This window comes from Euprymna scolopes, chromosome 29, assembly GCF_053919585.1.
Source record: "Euprymna scolopes isolate OS-2025 chromosome 29, ASM5391958v1, whole genome shotgun sequence".
In the NCBI taxonomy this organism is placed as follows: domain Eukaryota; kingdom Metazoa; phylum Mollusca; class Cephalopoda; order Sepiida; family Sepiolidae; genus Euprymna; species Euprymna scolopes.
In genome coordinates, this window is record NC_136510.1 from 74367736 (window position 1) to 74389487 (window position 21752).

The window sequence follows — 21752 nt, forward strand, 5'->3', positions numbered from 1 at the left end:
TTTTCTTACTATTCTTTATTTAGCAATTTAATAAAAAAAAGCCATCGTAAAATTTGAATTCAACTTAAAAATACTATTTTTAAAAAATAGTGCGGTAACAAAAGTGCATAAGCACCAACTATTTTAATTTCTACCTTATCGTTTTTCATAATTTTTGGATATGTTCATTACTGTGACATGACAATTCAGTAGATACGATTGATTTCACTTGAAATTCAATATTTCAATTTTCAAATTTTGCTACGATAACCAAGAAGAACCATTTTATTTCTTTTCTCTACATAAATTTTTAAAAAATGATCTACAAATATAAATGAAAAACTAAAGTAACTTGACTGCATCCCGGGCAACGCCGGATAGGTACAGCTAACTTATGCTAAAGTTTATAAACTAACAATTGATGTAACAGTCTTTTAATCCTATGCTTTTACAAAATGATTTTGTAATTTCTCAAAATTTTTGTTTTTAACTTTTGTTTTTCTTTTTAGAAAAATGATCGGTATGAGGAGTTGCGACAATGGCAGGACAAACACAAGTTTCACATACAGCGGCTAGAGCGGATTATGCGGATGGTAGACAATGACGCGTTACCTCTAGACCAGGTGGGCAACGTTTTTCTGTTTTAGTTTGTAAATGAATCCATAAAATTTTACTTTCTTGATTTTAAATTAACACAATATGATTATTAATTTTTTAAACTTTTTTTTTCTCCTATACTTTCGATTATTATCCTTGTAATAAAAATATGGACACGTAAGTGCAGTGGAATTACAAATAGGTTGGGAGGTGATACTTCCATTGTGGAAGACAATAGAGAGAGAGAGAGAGAGAGAGAGAGAGAGAGAGAGAGATGAGAACCCTGGAGAAAGTATATTTGAATAGCAAGACTATCGGGGTTGTTCAGAAGTTTTATAACCTTGGTGATACAAGAAGTGCTGGTGTCATGGTAAGAGTTGGTAATGGATGGACAGGGAACTTGTACTGTTACTAATCAGCATAGCATTACTAGTTAATCAAGGGAGAGATTATCAGACATGTTTGCAGAATGTGATGTATGGAAGTGAAAATTAGCCAGTGAGGGTTGCAGGTATTTCATGCTGAATGTGAAATGCAAGTCTTGGTCTAAATACTTCAGTAAAAGATTAAATTTGGATAGCGTAGGGAGATTTGTGCAAAACAAGAGATGTTAATTTGATCATATTGAAAGTTCTTGGGTTAGATGTGGAATTGTTGAGGTAGCAGAGAAAGGCCAAGAAAACATGGGATGTAATGATAATTAAAATTTCCATGTGTAGGTATTTGTGTTTGCCTTCTTCTGCCATGTTTTATTGGTTACCATAAATGAGTGATGCATTAAGGGATTTGTCTTTTAGGGGAAAATGGAATTCAAATGATGAATTAAGATTCCAAGCAATCTTTTGTGGGATCTATGAGAAAGATGATGTCAATGTTGAAGTGAATCAAATCTTCATTTAAAACCATGAGAATATAATGAATGTTTTATAACACATTGAATGGCATTAATTCTGGCAATGAATCCTATGTCCAATTTTGGAATTATCTTAAAATGGATTTTAATCAGAAATAGTCCAGCTTTTTAAATAAAATATTTGATTTTAAACCATTTAGAGAATACATTTGTATATCGTTTTAAAACAATTATTTTTGTTTTCTTTTAGATAAGAAAGATCAGGGAAGATGTGGAATATTATGTGGATTCTAACCAAGACCCAGACTTTGAAGAAAATGAATATTTGTACGATGATTTAGATCTTGAAGATCGCGGTGAGATTGCATTCTATTTTCACAAATGTTTCCTTGCTCTCCTTAGATATAAAATACATCAGTTTAAACTATTATACTTAGATATATCAGACATGTAAATTTTCTATTAAAATTATTTCCTGAAATTCCTTTGAAAATAATTCCAGGTCATTTTTTTTTAGTTGGGAAAGCAAAAAACAGACTTAGTTTAAACATGTTTTTCAGCTTTTTTGTATATAGAAAAATTAACTAAATATTCAACTGAACTTCTCAAAGCTTAGTTTTGTAATGAAACATTTGATAAACATCAAATGCAAATACTCCAATACAATTGTATAATACATTTGTTGTAATTTCAAATTAAGAACAGTAATGTCTACAGCAAAAAACACATTCGGGAACCAACTTTTTATCTTGCATTTAATCTTCAAAAATTATTTTTGTCCTAACAAATAAGATCTTTTAAACACTTTGTGATATGAAAACTAGACTTCTGTGCATACTGGAACATTGGAGAATTGACTAACCATATCTTCAAATAACCAGTTAACTTTGTCATTCAACACCATTCATCATAACTTATTAATTTTATTTTATTAGAGAATATATTAAATATTGTATTTATCAACTGTACTTAACGTCATTCATTATATTTTTATCAAACATTCTTAACTATTATTTTAATGATGTATCAAAAAATCTATTTGTCAATGTAGGCACTGGCATGTTAGCAACGACACCACCTGAGAATGATGAACTAGAGAAGTTACCCAGCACGCCGACTTCAACAAATTCTAATTCTCCTTCCCCTAGTCCAAGTCTAACAGTCAACCATTCCAAGGTAAGTAACCTTATTTTTTTTTTTAGTCAATAATTTTTTACCTAAATCACATATATTTTTTTTTTCCAAGTTTAATTTCTTTATTTATTTTGTTTTTCAATTGTTTGAATTGTAAAAAAAAATGTTTGAATTGTAAAAATGGATTTCTTTATTTTATATCTTGTACTTTTGCAGGATAAGAGTGATGATTCTGAAAGAAAAAGGCATAAATCACAAACAGATGATGTAAGTTTGACACCATGTTTTATTTTTTAATAGTTGATAGAAAGTATTTGCGGTTTCAAATATGCATCTCTATCAAATCAGGATAAAGTAATAGTTATGAGCAATAATGTCTCCAATAAATTACTGAATATGCAACCCCATCTGTAAGAATGAAGACAAGATGATAGGAAGTTACAAAGTGAGGTTGTCCTCTCCCAACTCCATATTAACTTCACAAAGGCTACTCGTATCTTCTTGAACAGGAGGAGCCACTATAGTGCACAATTTGTAATGTCACATATACAGTAAGAAGAGATTATATGATAGATAGAACATGTTGATTTTTATCCCTATGCAATAAAAATACAATCTTGGCACCATGAAAGAATTGTTTGGCATTAGGATGAAATTTATAGTTGCCATTTTTGAAGATAGTGAAATTCAATAGAAATTTAATATCTATAAGCCCAATAAATTAAGAATTTATTGACTGAGAAAAGTTGATTTACAAAATATACATATGAAAGAAATTAGTCTAAATTTTTTTTTGCTTTTTGTGGTGGTGTCTTATTTATTTTGCATAATCTTGCCAGTTTGTTACTTTTAGATAGTAGTTTTGACATTTTTTAATTTTAGTTTTCTAAATGATGCTTTGCCTCTCTTTGGATCCATTTCATTTAACTACCTTCTCAATTCAACCTTTAACAACATTGTACAAAACATTTAAATTATTCATATAATATCAATATACAGATCAAATTCTTCAAAATATTTCATTTGATAGATTCTTATAGTGTTCTTGTTCACTCGTCCACACATACCTTGACCTTAATAGAGCTGAACAAAAAAAGATAACAAAATATTAGGACCTAAAAAAATTATCTAAAAACTACATAGTCTCTGAAAGAAATAAACATTATACCAGTTGTGACGGGAGCAACTGGCCTAATAAAAAAGAACCTTCAGAAATACTTAGGAAGCAATCCCTGGAAGACCAAGTTGTAATGAAATACAAATCGCAGTCATAAAAGGAACAGCATCTATTCTTAAAAGAGCCCTCGGATATAAATTTAAATCATAACAGAATTAAATGTTAGCTTCGGGAGGGAAGACCCCTTGATCTCTTAAAACTTACTGAAGTAAAATAAACTAAAAAAAAAATTGGAAAAAATATTGCTTCCCCCCCTCCCCCATTTTCACTTCCCTAAATATTTTTCTATCTAATAATGGTGCCATTTAAATATCTAAACAGAATGAATTATTTCCAGTAGTTTCATTTGATTTTATATTATCAAAACTAATTTTTGTTTTTTTTTTATTTTCAGAAAAATAAAAATAGTCAAACCTCTTCCTCCACAACTACACCTTCATCTTCGTCTATATCAAAAGTACCCAATACACCAACAAAACAAGTGCTTAGGTGAGTATACAGTTTAAACAATCTGCATAACATTATTCTAGTTTTAGATATCGGGCCAGGGCCAGATAATAGTAAAAAAAAAAAAAAAAAAAAAATTTTTTTTATTATATCTAGTGAGAAAATGTATATTCAGGGTCTTAAAACACTTTTGGTTTAGATATTATTCATGCTAACTTTTTGATTAAAAATTTCTTGATGAAACTGCAGAAATGAGCAACTCCTTGTCAAAAATAGACTTCAGAAAATTTTAATTTTATTGTGATTAAATCTTTAACAATCTTGAATGTCTTCTAATCACGCAATCTTTAATGAACTTAACTCTTTTAAAAATTGTGTTTCTAATAATTCATGTGACTTTACAAAAAAAAGTTTCAATTCTTTTAAATTTGAGATTTACATTTTAGACTCTTCTGCTTTCCATTCAGTAATGCAACAATACCTAATTCCGTCACCAGTAATCATTTGACGACGACAACAACCCCGCCACCACAAACTCCATATGCGGCAGCAGCCGGTGGTCAACAGTCCAACAGTACAGGTGAGTCATCGGGGAGCTGATACTCTTTTTGACAAATATTATGGGACACGGTTATCTTTCATAGAAATAATCTTTACAATGTTACTTTATAAGTTTTTCATTTTACTTACAGTATCAATTATTAATACGCTATCACATGATTAAAGGAAATGATTTTCTTGGTTCAATATGACAAAACACATTTTTAAATTCTGGTTCGTTTATTTCAGAATATTCATTTATGATTTTTTTAAATATCATTTCTTAGGTACTCATCTACTGTTGGGTCTATAAAATTTTTTTTTTAATTTTTTTTTTTTTTTTCTACTTTTTCCAAGAAAAATCTTCATGATGTATGTACCTGTCAACGCACAAAGATATATTCCAAAAATCGTGTAAATCGATCCAGTAGTTTTTTTTTTTTTTATTATTATTATTTAAGAAAATCAAATATCATGACATGTTATCAGAGTATTACTTGATGCCATCTATCATTTCGAATGATACGCTGCTAGCGACACCTCTTGGCAATGTCGGGAATATAGGATCAACAAGGACAGACAATCTACTTTCCACCCTCTGGAAAAAATCCTTTCAAATTAACTCATTTATAGGGTTTTGCCTTTTTTTTTTTTTTTTTTTTTTTTTTTTAAGTTGCAGACTTTTTGTTATGAAGGGGGGAGGGGTCAACATGTGGGTGCTCATTTTACGTAAAATTGTGTTCATTGTATGTCTCTCCCCCCCCCCCGTCTCGCACTAAAACAGGTGGACATAAAGTGGGTGTTCATTATACGCTAACTTATTATAGAAAAGTGATCCCCCACTTTTTTGGAACTAACATTTCTTCATATCTTGGAAATTACTCGTTTGCGGTTATTTTCGTTTTCAGCGTCCTCGAAAACCTATAAATGTGTTCATTTTAAAGGTTTTTTCTAAAGGATAAAAAGTCGATTGCCTGACCTTGTTGATTCTATATTCCCAACATTGCCAAGAGGTGTTGTTAGCAGCGTATCATTCGAAATGGAAGATGGTGTCAAGTAATTCTCCAATAAAACATGTCCTAATATTTGACTTTCTTAAATTTAAAAAAAAAATACTTTATTTATATGATTTTTGGAATATGATATCTTCGTGTGGTGATAAGTACAAATCATAAAGATTTTTTAAAATTTTCTTTAAAAAAATTATTATTATAGGCCCAACTGTAGATAAGCACCTTTTTTTTTTTTTTTTTAATCATAGGTGGTAACTCTTGCAAAAATTCCTGACTACGAAACTAAAACTTATTTTTATTTATTTTTTTCATTTTAACATGATAGCGCCTTTTTTGTGGAGAACGATTTCAGTTGGGTTTTCTCCTGAATCAATTCTCTACAATGTAGCACACATTAGTTATTTAAGAATATTGTCAAATTCGTCATTTTTGGATAATTTTTAAATTAGGTTTAGTTTTAAAATAAAATTATTTTCACAGCCATACATATAAATGACAAACTGAATTTTTAATTCTTTATTTGATTTGTTACTAGCCAGCATTTATTCAGCACGGTTTGTCTTTGCTAGTTGTTAGCCAGCTATGAGCTTGCAAGGCCACTAAGACCAACCTTTTTAGACTAGACTCTTTAGTCCATTAAAAACAAGCAAAAATTGTAAGCTGTTGGCTTAGAATGAGTGCTTTATACCAAATTGATGGTTGAATATGGTTAAATTTGTGCTCATTTTTGCATTAAGTACTAATCCCTAACAATCCTTATTGGTCCCCCGACAAAGGAGGTATTGGACCTAATAATTCACTCCGATTCATTAGTTCACACTTTTATCAATAACCAATTGTTGAATTTTTTAAAACTTTATACAAACTTTAGTCACGTTGAAAGTTAATTTTTACCACAGCAGATTTTCCGGAATAACTCTGGTTGCCTCCTTAGGGGCCATCATAGGGTAAAATTGTCCCCCAAATCATTCATCTGTTCATACTTTTCTCAATAACCACGCTTTGGATTTTTTAAAATTTTGCACAATATATATATACTAGCATGTATTGCTAGGTGGAGAGAGCTGGTATTCTAAGGATATTGAGCAACTCCCAGTAAAAAAAAAAAATGAATCAAAACAGCTTTTGTTTCAATCAAAATAGCAAGTACCTGCAGTAGGCAGACTCAAACCTGTAATGCGGAAGACGTATTTTTATCTCCTTTTCCTCTTCCGCATTACAGGTTTGAGTCTGCCTACTGCGGGTACTAACACACTAGCTGTCACGGCACGACAACTTATGACACCATGATGGGTCGAAATAACATTTTTTAAACATACATTCAGATTGCCTTTCTATATAATAAAGATGAAATGAACATACATTATATAGAGAATCCAAACTGACTTGTATATACACACTAGATTTAATCATACATATCGACATGTATATACACACTAGATTTAATCATACGTATCGACATGTATATACACACTAGATTTAATCATACGTATCGACATGTATATACAAACTAGATTTAATCATACGTATCGACATGTATATACAAACTAGATTTAATCATACGTATCGACATGTATATACAAACTAGATTTAATCATACATATCGACATGTATACACAAACTAGATTTAATCATACATATCGACATGTATATACAAACTAGATTTAATCATACGTATCGACATGTATATACAAACTAGATTTAATCATACATATCGACATGTATATACAAACTAGATTTAATCATACGTATCGACATGTATATACAAACTAGATTTAATCATACGTATCGACATGTATATACAAACTAGATTTAATCATACATATCGACATGTATATACAAACTAGATTTAATCATACATATCGACATGTATATACAAACTAGATTTAATCATACATATCGACATGTATATACAAACTAGATTTAATCATACATATCGACATGTATATACAAACTAGATTTAATCATACATATCGACATGTATATACAAACTAGATTTAATCATACATATCGACATGTATATACAAACTAGATTTAATCATACATATCGACATGTATATACACACTAGATTTAATCATACATATCGACATGTATATACACACTAGATTTAATCATACATATCGACATGTATATACACACTAGATTTAATCATACGTATCGACATGTATATACACACTAGATTTAATCATACGTGTCGACATGTATATACAAACTAGATTTAATCATACGTGTCGACATGTATATACAAACTAGATTTAATCATACATATCGACATGTACATACACTTAACACCCTAGACACAATACAGACGGTGATACAAACATGAATGTAGACAACACGTATGAACATAGAGAATAGCCTCCGGTGTAAGTGCTTAGAACGATAGAATCTGCTTTCTGCGAAACGGTAAAGAGCAATAGATCTAATATACAAGGTACTTTCAACAAGTTTCCAGACTTTTTTCGTATGCGCACTTTGATTGAAATTCTAGTCCTCTTCGAAGTAATCTCCTCTTGTGTAAGCGTGTCAATGGCTCTTTCATCTCCTCAATTATGTCATAACAGCAGCCCCCAAGACTTTTTTTAAGCTTGGGGACTAACCAAATGTCACAGGGAGCAAGGTCTGGAATATAGGGAAGGTGAAGAACTTTCTTGGTGCCCATCTTGGTCAAACAGTCTGTGGCAATGATGGAATTGTGGACTGGTGCATTGTTCTGGTGGAAATGCCACTGACCTGATTTGAAGAGTGCTGGTCTCTTCTGACGGAATTTCTTCCTGAACTTTGTTAAAATCTCAACATAGTATCCCTTGTTGACTGTCTTTCCAGTAGAAACCCAGTACATGCAGATCATGCCTGTACTGTCAAAAAAGGAATCATAAGTTTCTGGGTGGATTTACTCTGTCTGGCCTTCTTGTGTGTGTGAAAGCTAGCATACTTTCACTGGGTACTCTGTCTCTTGGTCTCTGGGTAATAGCAGTAGATCAACTTTCATCGCAGATCACCAGAACTGCGGAATCTGAATGGATCAGCTCAACCATCTCCCTGCTGTCGTGACCACGTCTTTCTTATCTTCTCTGAGCACCCTTGGAATAAACTTCGCATAAATCTTCTGCATCTTTAATTCCTCGAGAATAATTGTGTGTAGTTTCCGCACTAACATCAAACTCTGTATTTATTGGCTCTATAGATAGGCAGCAGTCCTTATCCATGAAATTCTTTATTTGGCCAATCAACTCTTGTGTTCTGACTGTCTTACTCCTCCCACACCTCATTATCTCTGTTTCCCTGCCTTCCTTGAATTTCTTATGCGACTCAAAAACTGATGCTTGATTCATGCAAGATGGTCCAAAAGCATATTTTTTTTTTTTAAGCATTTCATGTGTTTTTGTGGCATTTTTTCCAAGTTTATTTATTGCATATAATTTTTCTAAAGTGTCCTAATGTCTCGATTGCACTTTTGAAATTCATCAGCTGTGACAATTAGGCTTTAGTAGGGTGTATTCCAATTCCTGCTGTAGCTGTTCATTGAACCTATAATCCTAAAAATTGGTCCGTCATCTCGTATAGCAATAACATACTGAATTTTCGAGTTCACAACAATTTTAAATGTCTGTACAAAAAACATTTGGAAACTTATTTAAGATACCTTTTGCTTGTGATTTGATGAGAAAAAAAGACCAAAAAGTTTCAGTCGATTTTTGCTCAAGAGCAGAGCCAGCTGCGAGAATCTGTCATTCTACATAAAAAAAAAAAAACAAGGGGACTCCTTATCTGGAGTGGATATTAATTTTTGCAAAGTTTTAATTACTGGCAATCATAGCATGGAGGCTCATATCCAAGAAGACATTATTTCAAAGAGCCAGTGGTCTAATCCAAACCAGATATTTCTATCACCAGCCTGTCATCTACAGCATGTATCTATGCACACTACTAAACATGCAGCTTACATATGTTTACCAAATGAAATGCCTAGTGCTGTCATATCAGGCTGTCTGAAGATGTTGGCTTCCTGACCTAAAATGCACCAAACATTGATGTGATTGTTTTTTTCCCCCCTTTCCTTTTGCAAAACTCAAGTGTTCTACAAATGTAAAAAAAAAAAAAAGATAAATAATAATTTTCCTTTACAAAACAACCAAACCAAATTCCGTGAATAAATATTTGAAGATATAAATCATTTGAAGTGTAAAAAGTTTAGCCAAAATCACCAGATTCGGCATTGAATAACCTGAAAATGGTTGATATGTCGTTAAATAAAACCACCAAACCAAATGAAATGGTTTTTGGAACTTGAACACTAAAATATTTATTTAATATTAAAGCAATGAAAAAGTTTTCACTCTTATACTAAAAGGTATAATCCTTATATGAAAGATCATCTCTATATTATTTGCATTTCTTTTCCAAATGTTAACCTTTTTTTTTTTACTTTCCAGATGTGAAACATCAGGTGAACTCTCACGATCATTCTTCTTTGAACAGTTCCAATTCAAATAATGGAAATAGTTCTTCTGTCCCAGTTCCTTCATCCAATCTAATAACTGCAACAACCGTCAGCAACAATACGGTGACGGCAAACTTTGTTGGAAATCCTTCTGTGGCAGCTACGGCAGCTCAAGGCCCGCCAAGAGGCACACCATCGCCATTACCGAATGCAACCTTACCTGTTACTTCAGGAACACTAATCACATCTTTATCATCATCAGTATCTTCTATGGCATTAATTTCTTCCTCGTCAGCAAACACTACTAACAGTAGTAGTGTGGGCGTTGTTGGAAGTGTAGGCACAGCCAGTGCCACGTCTAACATGGCTGGTAAAAAGTCTGAATCTGTTATCTTAAATGGTCCTCTTAATGTTATTGGACCCTCTTTGAATAAGGTAAGTTAGGGCTTTTGTTGTTCTTATCCTGCATCGACAATCATTATATATGCTGGCATATGTTTGACAGCATTTTAGAAATTAACTTCTAAACTAAAAAATCTCTGGCCAGGTCTTTATTATTCTTTCTCTCAAATCCATTATCATTTCTTTTAATGTTTTTTTACTCTTTAACTGATTCTGCTATGTGAAGTGTTCTACATTTACTAACTCAAGCACTCTCATCCATTGACCAAACTAACAAAGTCTCCTGTTTTGCATGTTTTGTTATACTGTCCATATGTAATGTTCTGTTAAGGGTCATCAGATCTAAGCATGTTTTTAAGGCTCATTTTACATCTAGCTTATATAATTACTCTCCATGCAATGGATGTTTTCAACCCTCATTGGCCAGGTTTCACTTTCATACATTACACTATAGACACATTACTTCCCTTAGTTAATGGTGATAATGCTCTGCTGGTTAGTAATGGCAGAAGTTTCCTGAACTTACTCCATCCATTGCTAACTCTTGCAATCACACTAACATTTGTCCTACTCTGTGTTTCAAGGTCACAAAACTTCTGAACAACTTCAATAGTCTTGCCATCTAAGTACACTTTTTCTTCATTTCAGTTCTCATCCCCATTGTGTTACACTTATTATTCTTATACATTGTTGTCGGCCTGTTTACAATATTTTCTGTTTTTATTGTATTTCTATTTCTACCATGTTACAAATGACGTGTCCCATATTTTTTTTTTTTTTTTTTTTATATGCATTGTACAATTAGTGTTTTTGGTTGATAATTTGTGTATGTTATACACATATTAAAATTCAGGGTTTACATTTGTCTAAAAAATTAAACTACCTGTGACCCGTATGTATTAACTTTGACATTGGTTGGTACAGAAGCAGCAATCAGTAGTTATGGTTGCTGTTGCTTTCAAACAAACCTTTCTGGTGCTACCAGATCAGGCTGTCTTTTGGCTTCCTGAGACGAAATGCACCTAAATTGAATTTCTGTTTTTGTTTTCTATCCTCTTTTGTAAAACTTAATTATGTTCTACAAAAACAAAAACAACAGCCCCCTTCCCCTCTCTCCCCCTTTATTCCACCCACTTCGTTACTGGCTTCCTAAACTAAAACAGCCCAGCCAATACAACCTTTTTCTTTACAAAACTCAATTATTTTCTGCAAGGCCGAAAATGGAAACAACAATCCAATAAGAACATCAAACCAAGTCTTATGATTAAAAAAGGAAATAAAAACAAGCAAACTAAAATCCAAGAATGTTTATTTGAAGAAATAAAACAGATTTCACCAGACCCTGTCGGCGTGGTATCAGAATATGCCGATTGCCCCCCTGTAGAGAGTAGAAGTCCCTCAATGGGGCTACCTGTTGGCCGTAGGTAGCAACCCGTAATGTCTTGGGACGGGATCCTGGTGGTTGAGCAGCCCATGACTAGGGGAAAAAAAAGTTGTGCAACACATCACTTTGGCCCTTACCTCGACTGGACGGAAGGTCATTGAGGCCCAATCTGATCAATCGGCTAGTCATGCCAAGCCCTAACACTTACACTGGCAAATGCTAATTGCAACATCAAGGAAAAAATTGAAGTTTAAAGATAATATAACATCTTACTATAAACATAAGCAAACCAAATAAGTGTTAGAAGGCGGTGGCAAGGGTCAATCAATTGCTGAGATAAAACCACACAACTGTTCCTTTCCCAATGTTTCTCTTAAACTGGGAAAATGAAACTAAAGAAGGAATCAGGAAGCGATGGCACAAACTCAACCGATTGAGTATTTTTTTTTTTTGTATCATTGGGATGAAAGAGCGAATGGGTTTCCTCCCTAACATCTCCCACATTTGGGCTCCAAGGAGGGTGAGGAGTAAGAAAGATGAAAAAACAAATCAAGTATATGGATCTAATAATTAAAAACCCCAGAAAAACGGAAAGAACCCACTCTGATGTTTCAGATGTTACCAGCTCAGACAGTGAGCAAGAATTTGAACATATTGATAGAGAAAACTTCCCAAGATTCATAGTAATTGAAACCTTGGAAGGAAAAAAGGTCAGCGATCTATCTCCATTCCTAATTGAAAAAATACTAACCCAAAATAGTAACCCTAAAGCGGTAAAAAAAATGAAAAATGGCAACCTACTGGTTACAGTAGACAACTACAAAGACGCAAAGAACCTCCTAGGAATGGAAAAATTCCATATTTATAAATGCAAAACTTCTGCCCTCTAAAGGCGTCATAAGAAGCCATGAACTAACCTTAGCTACATCGGACGAAATCAAAAATGCCCTAAGAAATCAGGGAGTGATTGATCATGTCCGAATCAATATAAAAAGGAACGGTCAATCCATACCTACAACAACGTACATATTAATATTCAATACCCCTAAAATTTCAAAAGAGATTAAAATTGGGTATACAATTGAAAAAGTGGAAATATATATACCAACCCCTCTGAGATGTTTTAAGTGCCAAAAAAAGAATAAAGAAGTTTGCAGAGGGCACGAAACATGTGGAAAATGTGGTCTAAAAGAATCCAACCACATGGAAAAATGAATGCCCCAATGAAACTAAATGGCCAAATTGCCTGGAAAACCATTCAGCATACTCTAAAACATGCAAAACCTTCCAAAAAGGAAGAAGAAATTGTGGAAGTAGAATATAAAGAGAATATATCCTTCCCTGAAGCAAGGAAAATGGTAGACTCCTACCAAAAAGTAAACATTTATGCAAACATCACAAAAAATTCAAGCCAAACCAACCAAATAAACTACCAAGAGTTACTCAATAAATTAGTTTCTGAACGCAAAAGTCTAATTAAAACTTTAAAAACAAACCAAAATGAAACTAATAAGAAACAAATACTAGAACCCTTGAAAACTCAAGTGACCAAAACCAAAAACAAGCTCCAAAGAACAAAATAGAACCCAATCAACAAAAACTGCAAATAAATCGTGAAAGATCCAAGTCACGAATAAGGACAAAAGCAAACATTAAACACACAATATCAAGAAAGATGGAAGCAGAACAGGGAAACACAAAACCCTCTTCCAAAAACCAAAATAAACAAAAAACAGAAACAGTACTAATTGAAAACAAAAATAAATTTGACTTGATCGAGAGCCGGAAAAGACACATAAGACAGAGCAAATCAAAAAGCCCCAAACCAAAACATAAAACTGGTGCTACCAGATCAGGCTGCCCTGTGGCTTCCTGAGACGAAATGCACCTACATTGACGTTTTTGTTTTCTGATCTTTTTTGTAAAACTTAATTATGTTCTGCAAAACCAAAAACAAAAACAACAGCCTTTCTCCCTCCCCTTTTTATTTTATTTTTTCCTACCTTACTCCCGGTCCTGGATATGACCTTAAACTACATCCGATGGTGAGGTCCGGCTTACGGGCTTTGGGGAGTGTGGAGCCACCTCTTAATTGCCATTGCTCCCAGGTCCACCCTGACCCGGAGTGGTAGTACCTGTTAGAGTCCCAACTATGGGTTAAATAGAAACAGATTTTAAAAAGCAAAAGAAACAACAAAAGAAAAAGAAAACAAATATATTCTATTAAATTATTTTATTTTTTATTTATTTATTTTTTTTTTGCCCTGTCGGTAGGGCATGAGAACAAACCGACTGCACCCCCTGCAGAGGGTAAAAATCCCTCAATGGGGCAACCAGTTAGTCGTGGGTTGCTACCCGTAATGTCTTAGGACGTGATCCTGGTGATTGAGCGAACCTAGACCAGGATACATAGAAGTTTAGGCACCGCAACACATTACTTTGGCCCTTACTTCGACTAGACGGGCGGTCGGAGAGGCCCGATCCGACCAATCGGCCAGTCACGCCAAGCCCCACCATATATTGCCCATTCCAAAAACTCACTACTAACACAATACATCCCCCCCTCTCCCACAAATAACCCTACTCCCTAATATATGATGGAAAGCGGTGGCTGAGGGTCAATCGATTAGGTGTGAATATCGATGACGAGGCTGTAAACCCCTCAGGATTGCTACAGATCTCATAGCAATATGAAGAGAGAACAGATAATCATTATGATACCACCAAAGTCGGTTATATCATCATTGTAACCCTGTGGAGGCTGGGCGAATGGGTTTCCCCCCAGGCTCTTCCCAAATAGGACTCCGAGGTGGGTGGGGAACAAAGATGACGAAAAAAGAAAGCAAAATATATGGCTTATTCCTCCCAAAAACCACCCAACCACCCAAAGAGAACCCACTCTGATGTCTCTGACATCAGTAGCTCTGACGAAGAGACGATAAAACCAAGGAACTCAACATTCGTAGTAATAGAATCAAAGGAGGAAACTCCTTTGAGCAAACTATCACCTTTTAAAATTTAAAGAAATCTTAAAACTTTAAAACCAAAGTCTATTAAAAAACAATTTAACCGCAGCCTACTAATAGAAACCCATAACGAAGAACAAACTAAAGAAATATTGAAACTAAAATTATTTGAAAACATCAAAGTCAAATGCTACAGACATCCAACCCTAAATACCTGCAAAGGAGTTGTGAAAAGCCACGAACTTGCACTTTGTCCCTTGGAGGAAATCAAGACAAACTTACAGAAACAGAATGTGTTAGATGTTCGTAGAGTCCAAATAAAAAAAAAACTGAGAAAATCGATACCAACACATATATACTAACTTTTGATTCCCTCACCATACCCAAAGAAGTGAAAGTTGGATATATGAAAATAAATGTAGAAATTTATATTCCAAACCCCCTCCAATGCTTCAAGTGCCAGAAGTTTGGACACCATCAAGCTCGGTGCACACGATTACCAGTGTGTGGAAGATGTGGAGAAAGCGGCCCACACATTGACTGCAGAAAAGATTTCAAGTGTGCCAACTGCCTTGGAAATCATGGCGCTGGCTCTAGATACTGTGAAATATAGAAAAGAGAAAAAGAAGTGACCAAACTAAAACATACAAAGAATATATCCTACCCAGAGGCCAGAAAAATCATTGAAACTAAAACATATGCAGATGCAACTAAAAAAAACTACTCCAATCAACAATCAAAATGGTCATATACATGTAACGGATACAACTGACAAGAAAATTGATGTCTTAAGCAAACTAATAAAGGAAATGAAAGAACTATAAGAAATGAGGAAAATGAATAGTGCAATGTCTGCAACCAATCCAAGGATAATATTAAGTAAAGACATTACTGAACCACAAAAAGAAACAAAACCACAAACCATTTCTACAAAAACAACCGAACCATCAAACACATCACAAGCCAGAAAAGAATCAAAAATCCCCCCAGACAAAAAAACAGGAAAAGAAAGATCCCGATCTATATCTCGAACAGGGACTCCGACAGAAAATAGATTTGAGGGATTGGAGACGATGGAAGTTGAACACAATTCCAAATGATGAACAAAATATTACAATGGAATATCAGAGGGATAAAAGCAAACCAAAATGAACTCACATTATTAATAACAAATATGAGCCCAGCACTTGTCTGTCTGCAGGAGACCTTTCTGAAAGAAAATAATACCATCAACATAAAACACTACACATCTTACAACTACATAAATAAAGATACGGACAGAGCTTCTGGAGGCACATCAATACTCGTGAAGAATGAAGTCCCTTAAAGACAAATAAATATAAACACAAACTTGCAAGCAATTGCAGTTACAGTGACTCTACATAGAACTATAACACTTTGCTCAATCTACATCCCTCCAAAAGATACAATCAACGAAACTGAGATAACTCAATTAATAAAACAACTCCCTAAACCCTTTTTTCTACTAGATCTCAACAGTCGCAATGTAATATGGGGAAGTAAAGAAACAAATAAAAAAGGAAAAGAAATAGAAAACATAATAAATAAAAATAATCTATGCCTCCTTAATAATCAAAACTACACCTATATGTACCCAGCAACAGGTACTTTCACCGCCATTGACCTTACCTTATGTGATCTTTCCATATATATGGACTATGATTGGAAAGTACACAATGACACCTGTGCGAGTGATCATTTCCCAATCATCCTGGAAAGTCTAAGTACTAGTACTGAACAAAAAACACCCAAATGGAACCTACATAAAGCGGATTGGGAAGACTTCCAGGAACAGTGCAAAAACCAATTAATTATTGAAAAGAAAGATGAAGATGACCATTTGAACTACTTCATTAAAACACTCACAAACATAGCAAATAATACCATACCGAAAACAACCAAAACCAACAATCACAACAAACCTTGGTTCACAAAAGAATGCAGAAAAGCCATCAGAGCTCGATGAGCTGCCTTGAGAAAATTTGAAAAGTACCCAACAAGCGAAAATCTGGATTTCTTCAAAAACAACAGAGCAAAAGCCAGACGAATCATAAAGGAATCCAAAAGAACAACATGGAGAAATTATATATCCAAAATTAATGTGAATACCACGGCAAAAACAGTTTGGAACATGAGGAAAATAGAAGGAAAGTGTAGTAGTACACCAATATCCAACATCTCTAAAGGTAACAAAATATACACCGATCAAAAAGACATTTCCAATAACCTGGCAGATAATTTATCAAAAATTTCATCATGTGACAGACAGAGAAATTCAAAAAGATTAGAGAAAAGGAAGAGAAGAAAATTCTATTTAAATCACAAAATACCGAAAAATACAACCAACCTCTTACCTTGCCTGAATTAAAAGAATCGCTAACCAAATCCCATGACACAGCTACAGGGCCCGATGAAATCCTCAAAAAACTTCTAGAAAACTCAATGAAATACCTACTTGAAATTTCCAATATTATATGGTCCAGTGGAAACGTACCTGAGACCTGGAAAGAGGCTACAATAATACCAATCCCCAAATCTGAAAACTCAAAGATCCAATCCCAATCAAGTAACGTCTCAGATCCATTGAATTTCAGGTCAATAGCTCTAACAAGCTGCATTTGTAAAACCATGGAAAGGATTATAAGCAAAAGACTAATCTGGTTCCTGGAAACAGAGAATCTTATTACAGAATTTCAAACAGGATTCAGGAAAAACCGAAGTTCAATGGACCACATAGTCAGACTTGAAACCTTCATCAGAGAAGCCTTTGTAAGGAAGGAACATTTAACAGCAGTGTTTTTTGACATGGAAAAAGCCTACGATACTGTGTGGAAGTATGGTGTTACAAGGGATCTGAAGGCGCTTGAACTAAAAGGCAGAATGTCAATTTTTATTGAAAATTTTTAAAAAAATAGACGGTTCAGAATAAAGGTTGGCACAGCTCTCTCGGACTTGAAGGAACAAGAGAATGGAGTACCTCAAGGGAGTATACTGTCAGTGACCCTGTTCAGTATCCGAATTAACAACATTGTAAAAAAAACTTAACCCTGGGGTAGATTGCTCCCTATATGTGGATGACTTCCTAATATGCTGTAGATCTAGATATATATCTATAATAGAAAGGAAGCTTCAATTGTGCTTAAACAAAGTAATGAGATGGACGGAAGAGAATGGATTTAGATTCTCCAAAAGAAAAACGAAATGCATGCATTTCTGCAAACTAAAGAACATGCATAATGATCCTGTCCTAACCATGGAAGGAACGCCCATACCCGTTACTGACCAGTACAAATTCTTAGGGATTTTATTTGACAAAAAGTTAACATTCATCCCACACATAAACTATCTGAAAAAAAAATGTAACAAAGCTATAAATCTTTTGAGAGTGGTAGCACATACCGATTGGGGTGCAGACAGGGAAACACTCCTTAAACTTTACAGAGCACTAGTCCGCTCAAAGCTAGACTACGGTTGTTTCATATATGGATCAACCCGAACATCATATATAAAAAGCCTAGACCCTATTCACCATACTGGCCTAAGATTGGCCCTAGGAGCATACAGAACCTCCCCCGTGAACAGTCTATACATGGAAGCACATGAACCCCCACTAGATCTAAGGCGAGAAAAGTTAGCCCTTCAATATTTACTCAAACTGAAGTCTTGCCCAAACAACCCTGCATACCAATGTACCTTCTATCCTAAATATGAAGAACTCTTCAACATGAGAGGAAAAACTATTAAAACTTTCGGGCTCCGAATGAAGGAAAGCATTGAAGAATCGAAAATTCCAATCTCCAGCATTCACAACTTCATACTACCTAAAACACCCCCATGAACCATGAAACAAGTAGAAATAAAACTGAACCTAAACAAAGTCCAAATCTACCAAAAACCCTATTGAATACCACGACTAACTTTAACATTTAAAATTACGATATTCAGACTACACCTTTATCTACACAGACGGGTCTAAAAGCAACAATCACACTGGATGTGCAGCAACGTACCATAAAACCACAATGAAGAGAAATCTTCAAAATGAAGCATCTATATTCACTGCAGAGACTATAGCTATCGATCTAGCACTCAACATAATTTCAGAGGAAACCACCAAAAACTTCATCATGCTCACAGATTCTCTATCAGTCCTATTATCTATACAAAATCAAAAACAAGAAAACCCACTAACAACAAAATTAATAGAAAAAATCAATATCCTTTCAACCACTAAAAACATTATTCTTGTCTGGATCCCCAGCCATGTGAGGATCAAAGGCAACGACAGGGCAGATACAGCTGCAAAAAAATTTTCTCACCTTCCAACTGACAATTTTAAGATTCCACATACTGATCTTAGACCCCAGATAAAAGCATACATACAGGAAAAATGGCAACTGCGGTGGAGTCAGCAAGAAGGCAGCAAATTATACTCAATCAAACCTAAACTTAAGGAACGATGTCCGGTCATCAAGAGATCACACCGAGAAGATGTGATACTGACTCGGCTGCGCATAGGACACACCAACTTTACTCATTCTTATATACTAAATGGAGAATCGGCGCCAGAGTGCATCCCATGCCAGGAGACACTCACAGTAAAACATATCCTAGTTGGGTGTGATGACCTCGCCCCAACTAGAAAACTATATTATACAGAAAGCAATATGGAGGACCTTTTTGAAAAGGTCAACTCAACAAATATTCTAGCATACCCAAGGAAAGTAAATTTATATAAGAAAATTTAAGGAAATTTAAAGTCACCCAAATATACACATCCATGTATAAATACAACATTTAATTTCTTAGTTCGATTTTATAAAAAAAGGGAGGAAAGGCTGAAAAAAATAAATAGTTTAAAAAAAAAAAAAAAAAAGGACTCCGGCATTAAATGACCACATAGGTTGATATGCCGTAAAACCAATCAATCAACCAAAACATAAAAAGCCTCAGCAAGATATCTCAGCTGAGACACGGACGCTAACAAGAGACACACCCTCTACATCCAAAGAGATGGAGATAGACGAGAACTTAAAAAAGAAAAAAAAGATAACTAAACCCAAAACACCCAAATAACAAACTAAAATACAAAACATGACACAGAATCATACCAGATAGAAATGAAACCAATAATATAATCCAGTGGAATTGTCATGGTCTAAAGGCAAGCCTAAATGAGCCCACTATTCTACTCGATAAATTACTCCCAGTTGTAGTCTGTCTCCAAGAAACCTTTATGAAAACGGATGACAATATAAAAATTACAATCAGTATAACTATATACACAGTACTGGACTCAGAGCCTGTGGAGGTACATCAATCCTTATTGGAAATGACATACTCCAAAGTCAAATACAATTCAACACTAAACTACAGGCTACTGCAATAAAAGTAACACTCCACAAAACCATCAACATCTGCTCACTATACATACCCCCCAATGAAAGCATCTCAGAAACAGATCTGAGCAAACTAATACAGCAACTTCCAAAGCTATACATCATTATGGTAGACTTAAACAGCCATAATGAGATATGGGGAAGTGAAAAAACAAGCAAAATGGGGAAAATTATAGAAAATATAATAAATAACGAAAACCTATACCTCTTTAATGATAAAACACACTTATTTACACCCAGGAACTGGTACATTCACATCAATTGATTTAACATTGTGTGATCCAACACTTGCCTTGGATGTAGGAGCGTGCAGCTGTGTATATGTCGATGTATGTGTTCACGAATATAGGTATCTGTATGTGCGTGTGTGCTTGCATATATGCGTGGGGATGCAAGTATATCTGAATCAATATAAGCATGTAGGCCCATGTATACGCCTGCATGGGTGTAGATGTGTATGTGCGCATCCATGCTTACGTGCACGTACTCAATTTAACACCTTAAGGAAAATTTGGGGTCAGCGGGAGCAGCGCGGGTGTATATGCATGCATGTACGCATATGTGCATGTGTTTACATGCCATGGCGGCGATGTATGTGTGCATGTGAATGTTTCTTTAAGTATATGTGCGTGTATATATACGCATGTGTGTGCTCATGCGTATGGCCGCAGGCTAACCCTCTCCAAACACTTAACAACAAATAAAAATCAAATAGATAAACCGAATCATGCCCCCTAAGCGAACACCCCACAGGTCAAGACATACTTAAGAAATCATCTCACCAACGAGACGCCAACAACCTAAACATTAGGACTCGAATTTTAAAGTAACCTCCTCTTCTCCTACCCCCACATATCTCCCTCCTCCCCTCCATGTATCCCTATGCCCTCAGCCACACCAGAGATGAACTTCCCAGATCCCCCCCCCCACAACCACCTAATGTCCTTAAACTCCAAAACTAAAACATTACCGATATACGAAGCAACCCCCTCCCACCTTTCCCCCTTGTTCCCTTCTTTTTCCGCTTGCCTTGAACCCCTCCCCTGACACCATTCACCCTTTCATTCCACCATAAACAAACATTTCTGTAAAAGTCTGAGGAAGCTACATGACGGCCAAAAAACGGTCGTGTAGCCGAGACAATAATGTAACTTAACAGAAAAATACGGTAATAAAAAATAAAATGCATATTTGCTCTACAACAGTATTGAGCACTTTCTTCAGGTTTTTATTAATTACCATTTCTACATACATATATATAAATAGGCTGTGACCTTGACCTTCAAAAATGGTGCACACCATCCTTAGGTGGGGGACCATCATCATGCCAGGTTTAGTCATGATCAGTCTAGTAGTGTGAGCCGTGGGAGAGTTTACACACACGCACACTACTAC

The 21752-nt window shown here is 34.7% G+C and overlaps 1 protein-coding gene across 4 annotated transcripts in view; it reads left to right on the forward strand.

Moving 5' to 3' along the window:
- The window catches only part of LOC145252722 (CCR4-NOT transcription complex subunit 3-like), a 135187-nt gene that overhangs the window by 99365 nt on the left and 14070 nt on the right, over positions 1-21752 (forward strand). For all 4 annotated transcript variants that reach the window (XM_080112566.1, XM_080112567.1, XM_080112565.1 and 1 more), the window contains 7 exons: positions 489-602; positions 1680-1785; positions 2481-2605; positions 2780-2830; positions 4135-4229; positions 4655-4767; positions 10178-10620. In XM_080112566.1, the coding sequence (XP_079968692.1) occupies positions 489-602; positions 1680-1785; positions 2481-2605; positions 2780-2830; positions 4135-4229; positions 4655-4767; positions 10178-10620 (1047 nt within the window). The remainder of the gene's footprint in view (positions 1-488; positions 603-1679; positions 1786-2480; positions 2606-2779; positions 2831-4134; positions 4230-4654; positions 4768-10177; positions 10621-21752) is intronic.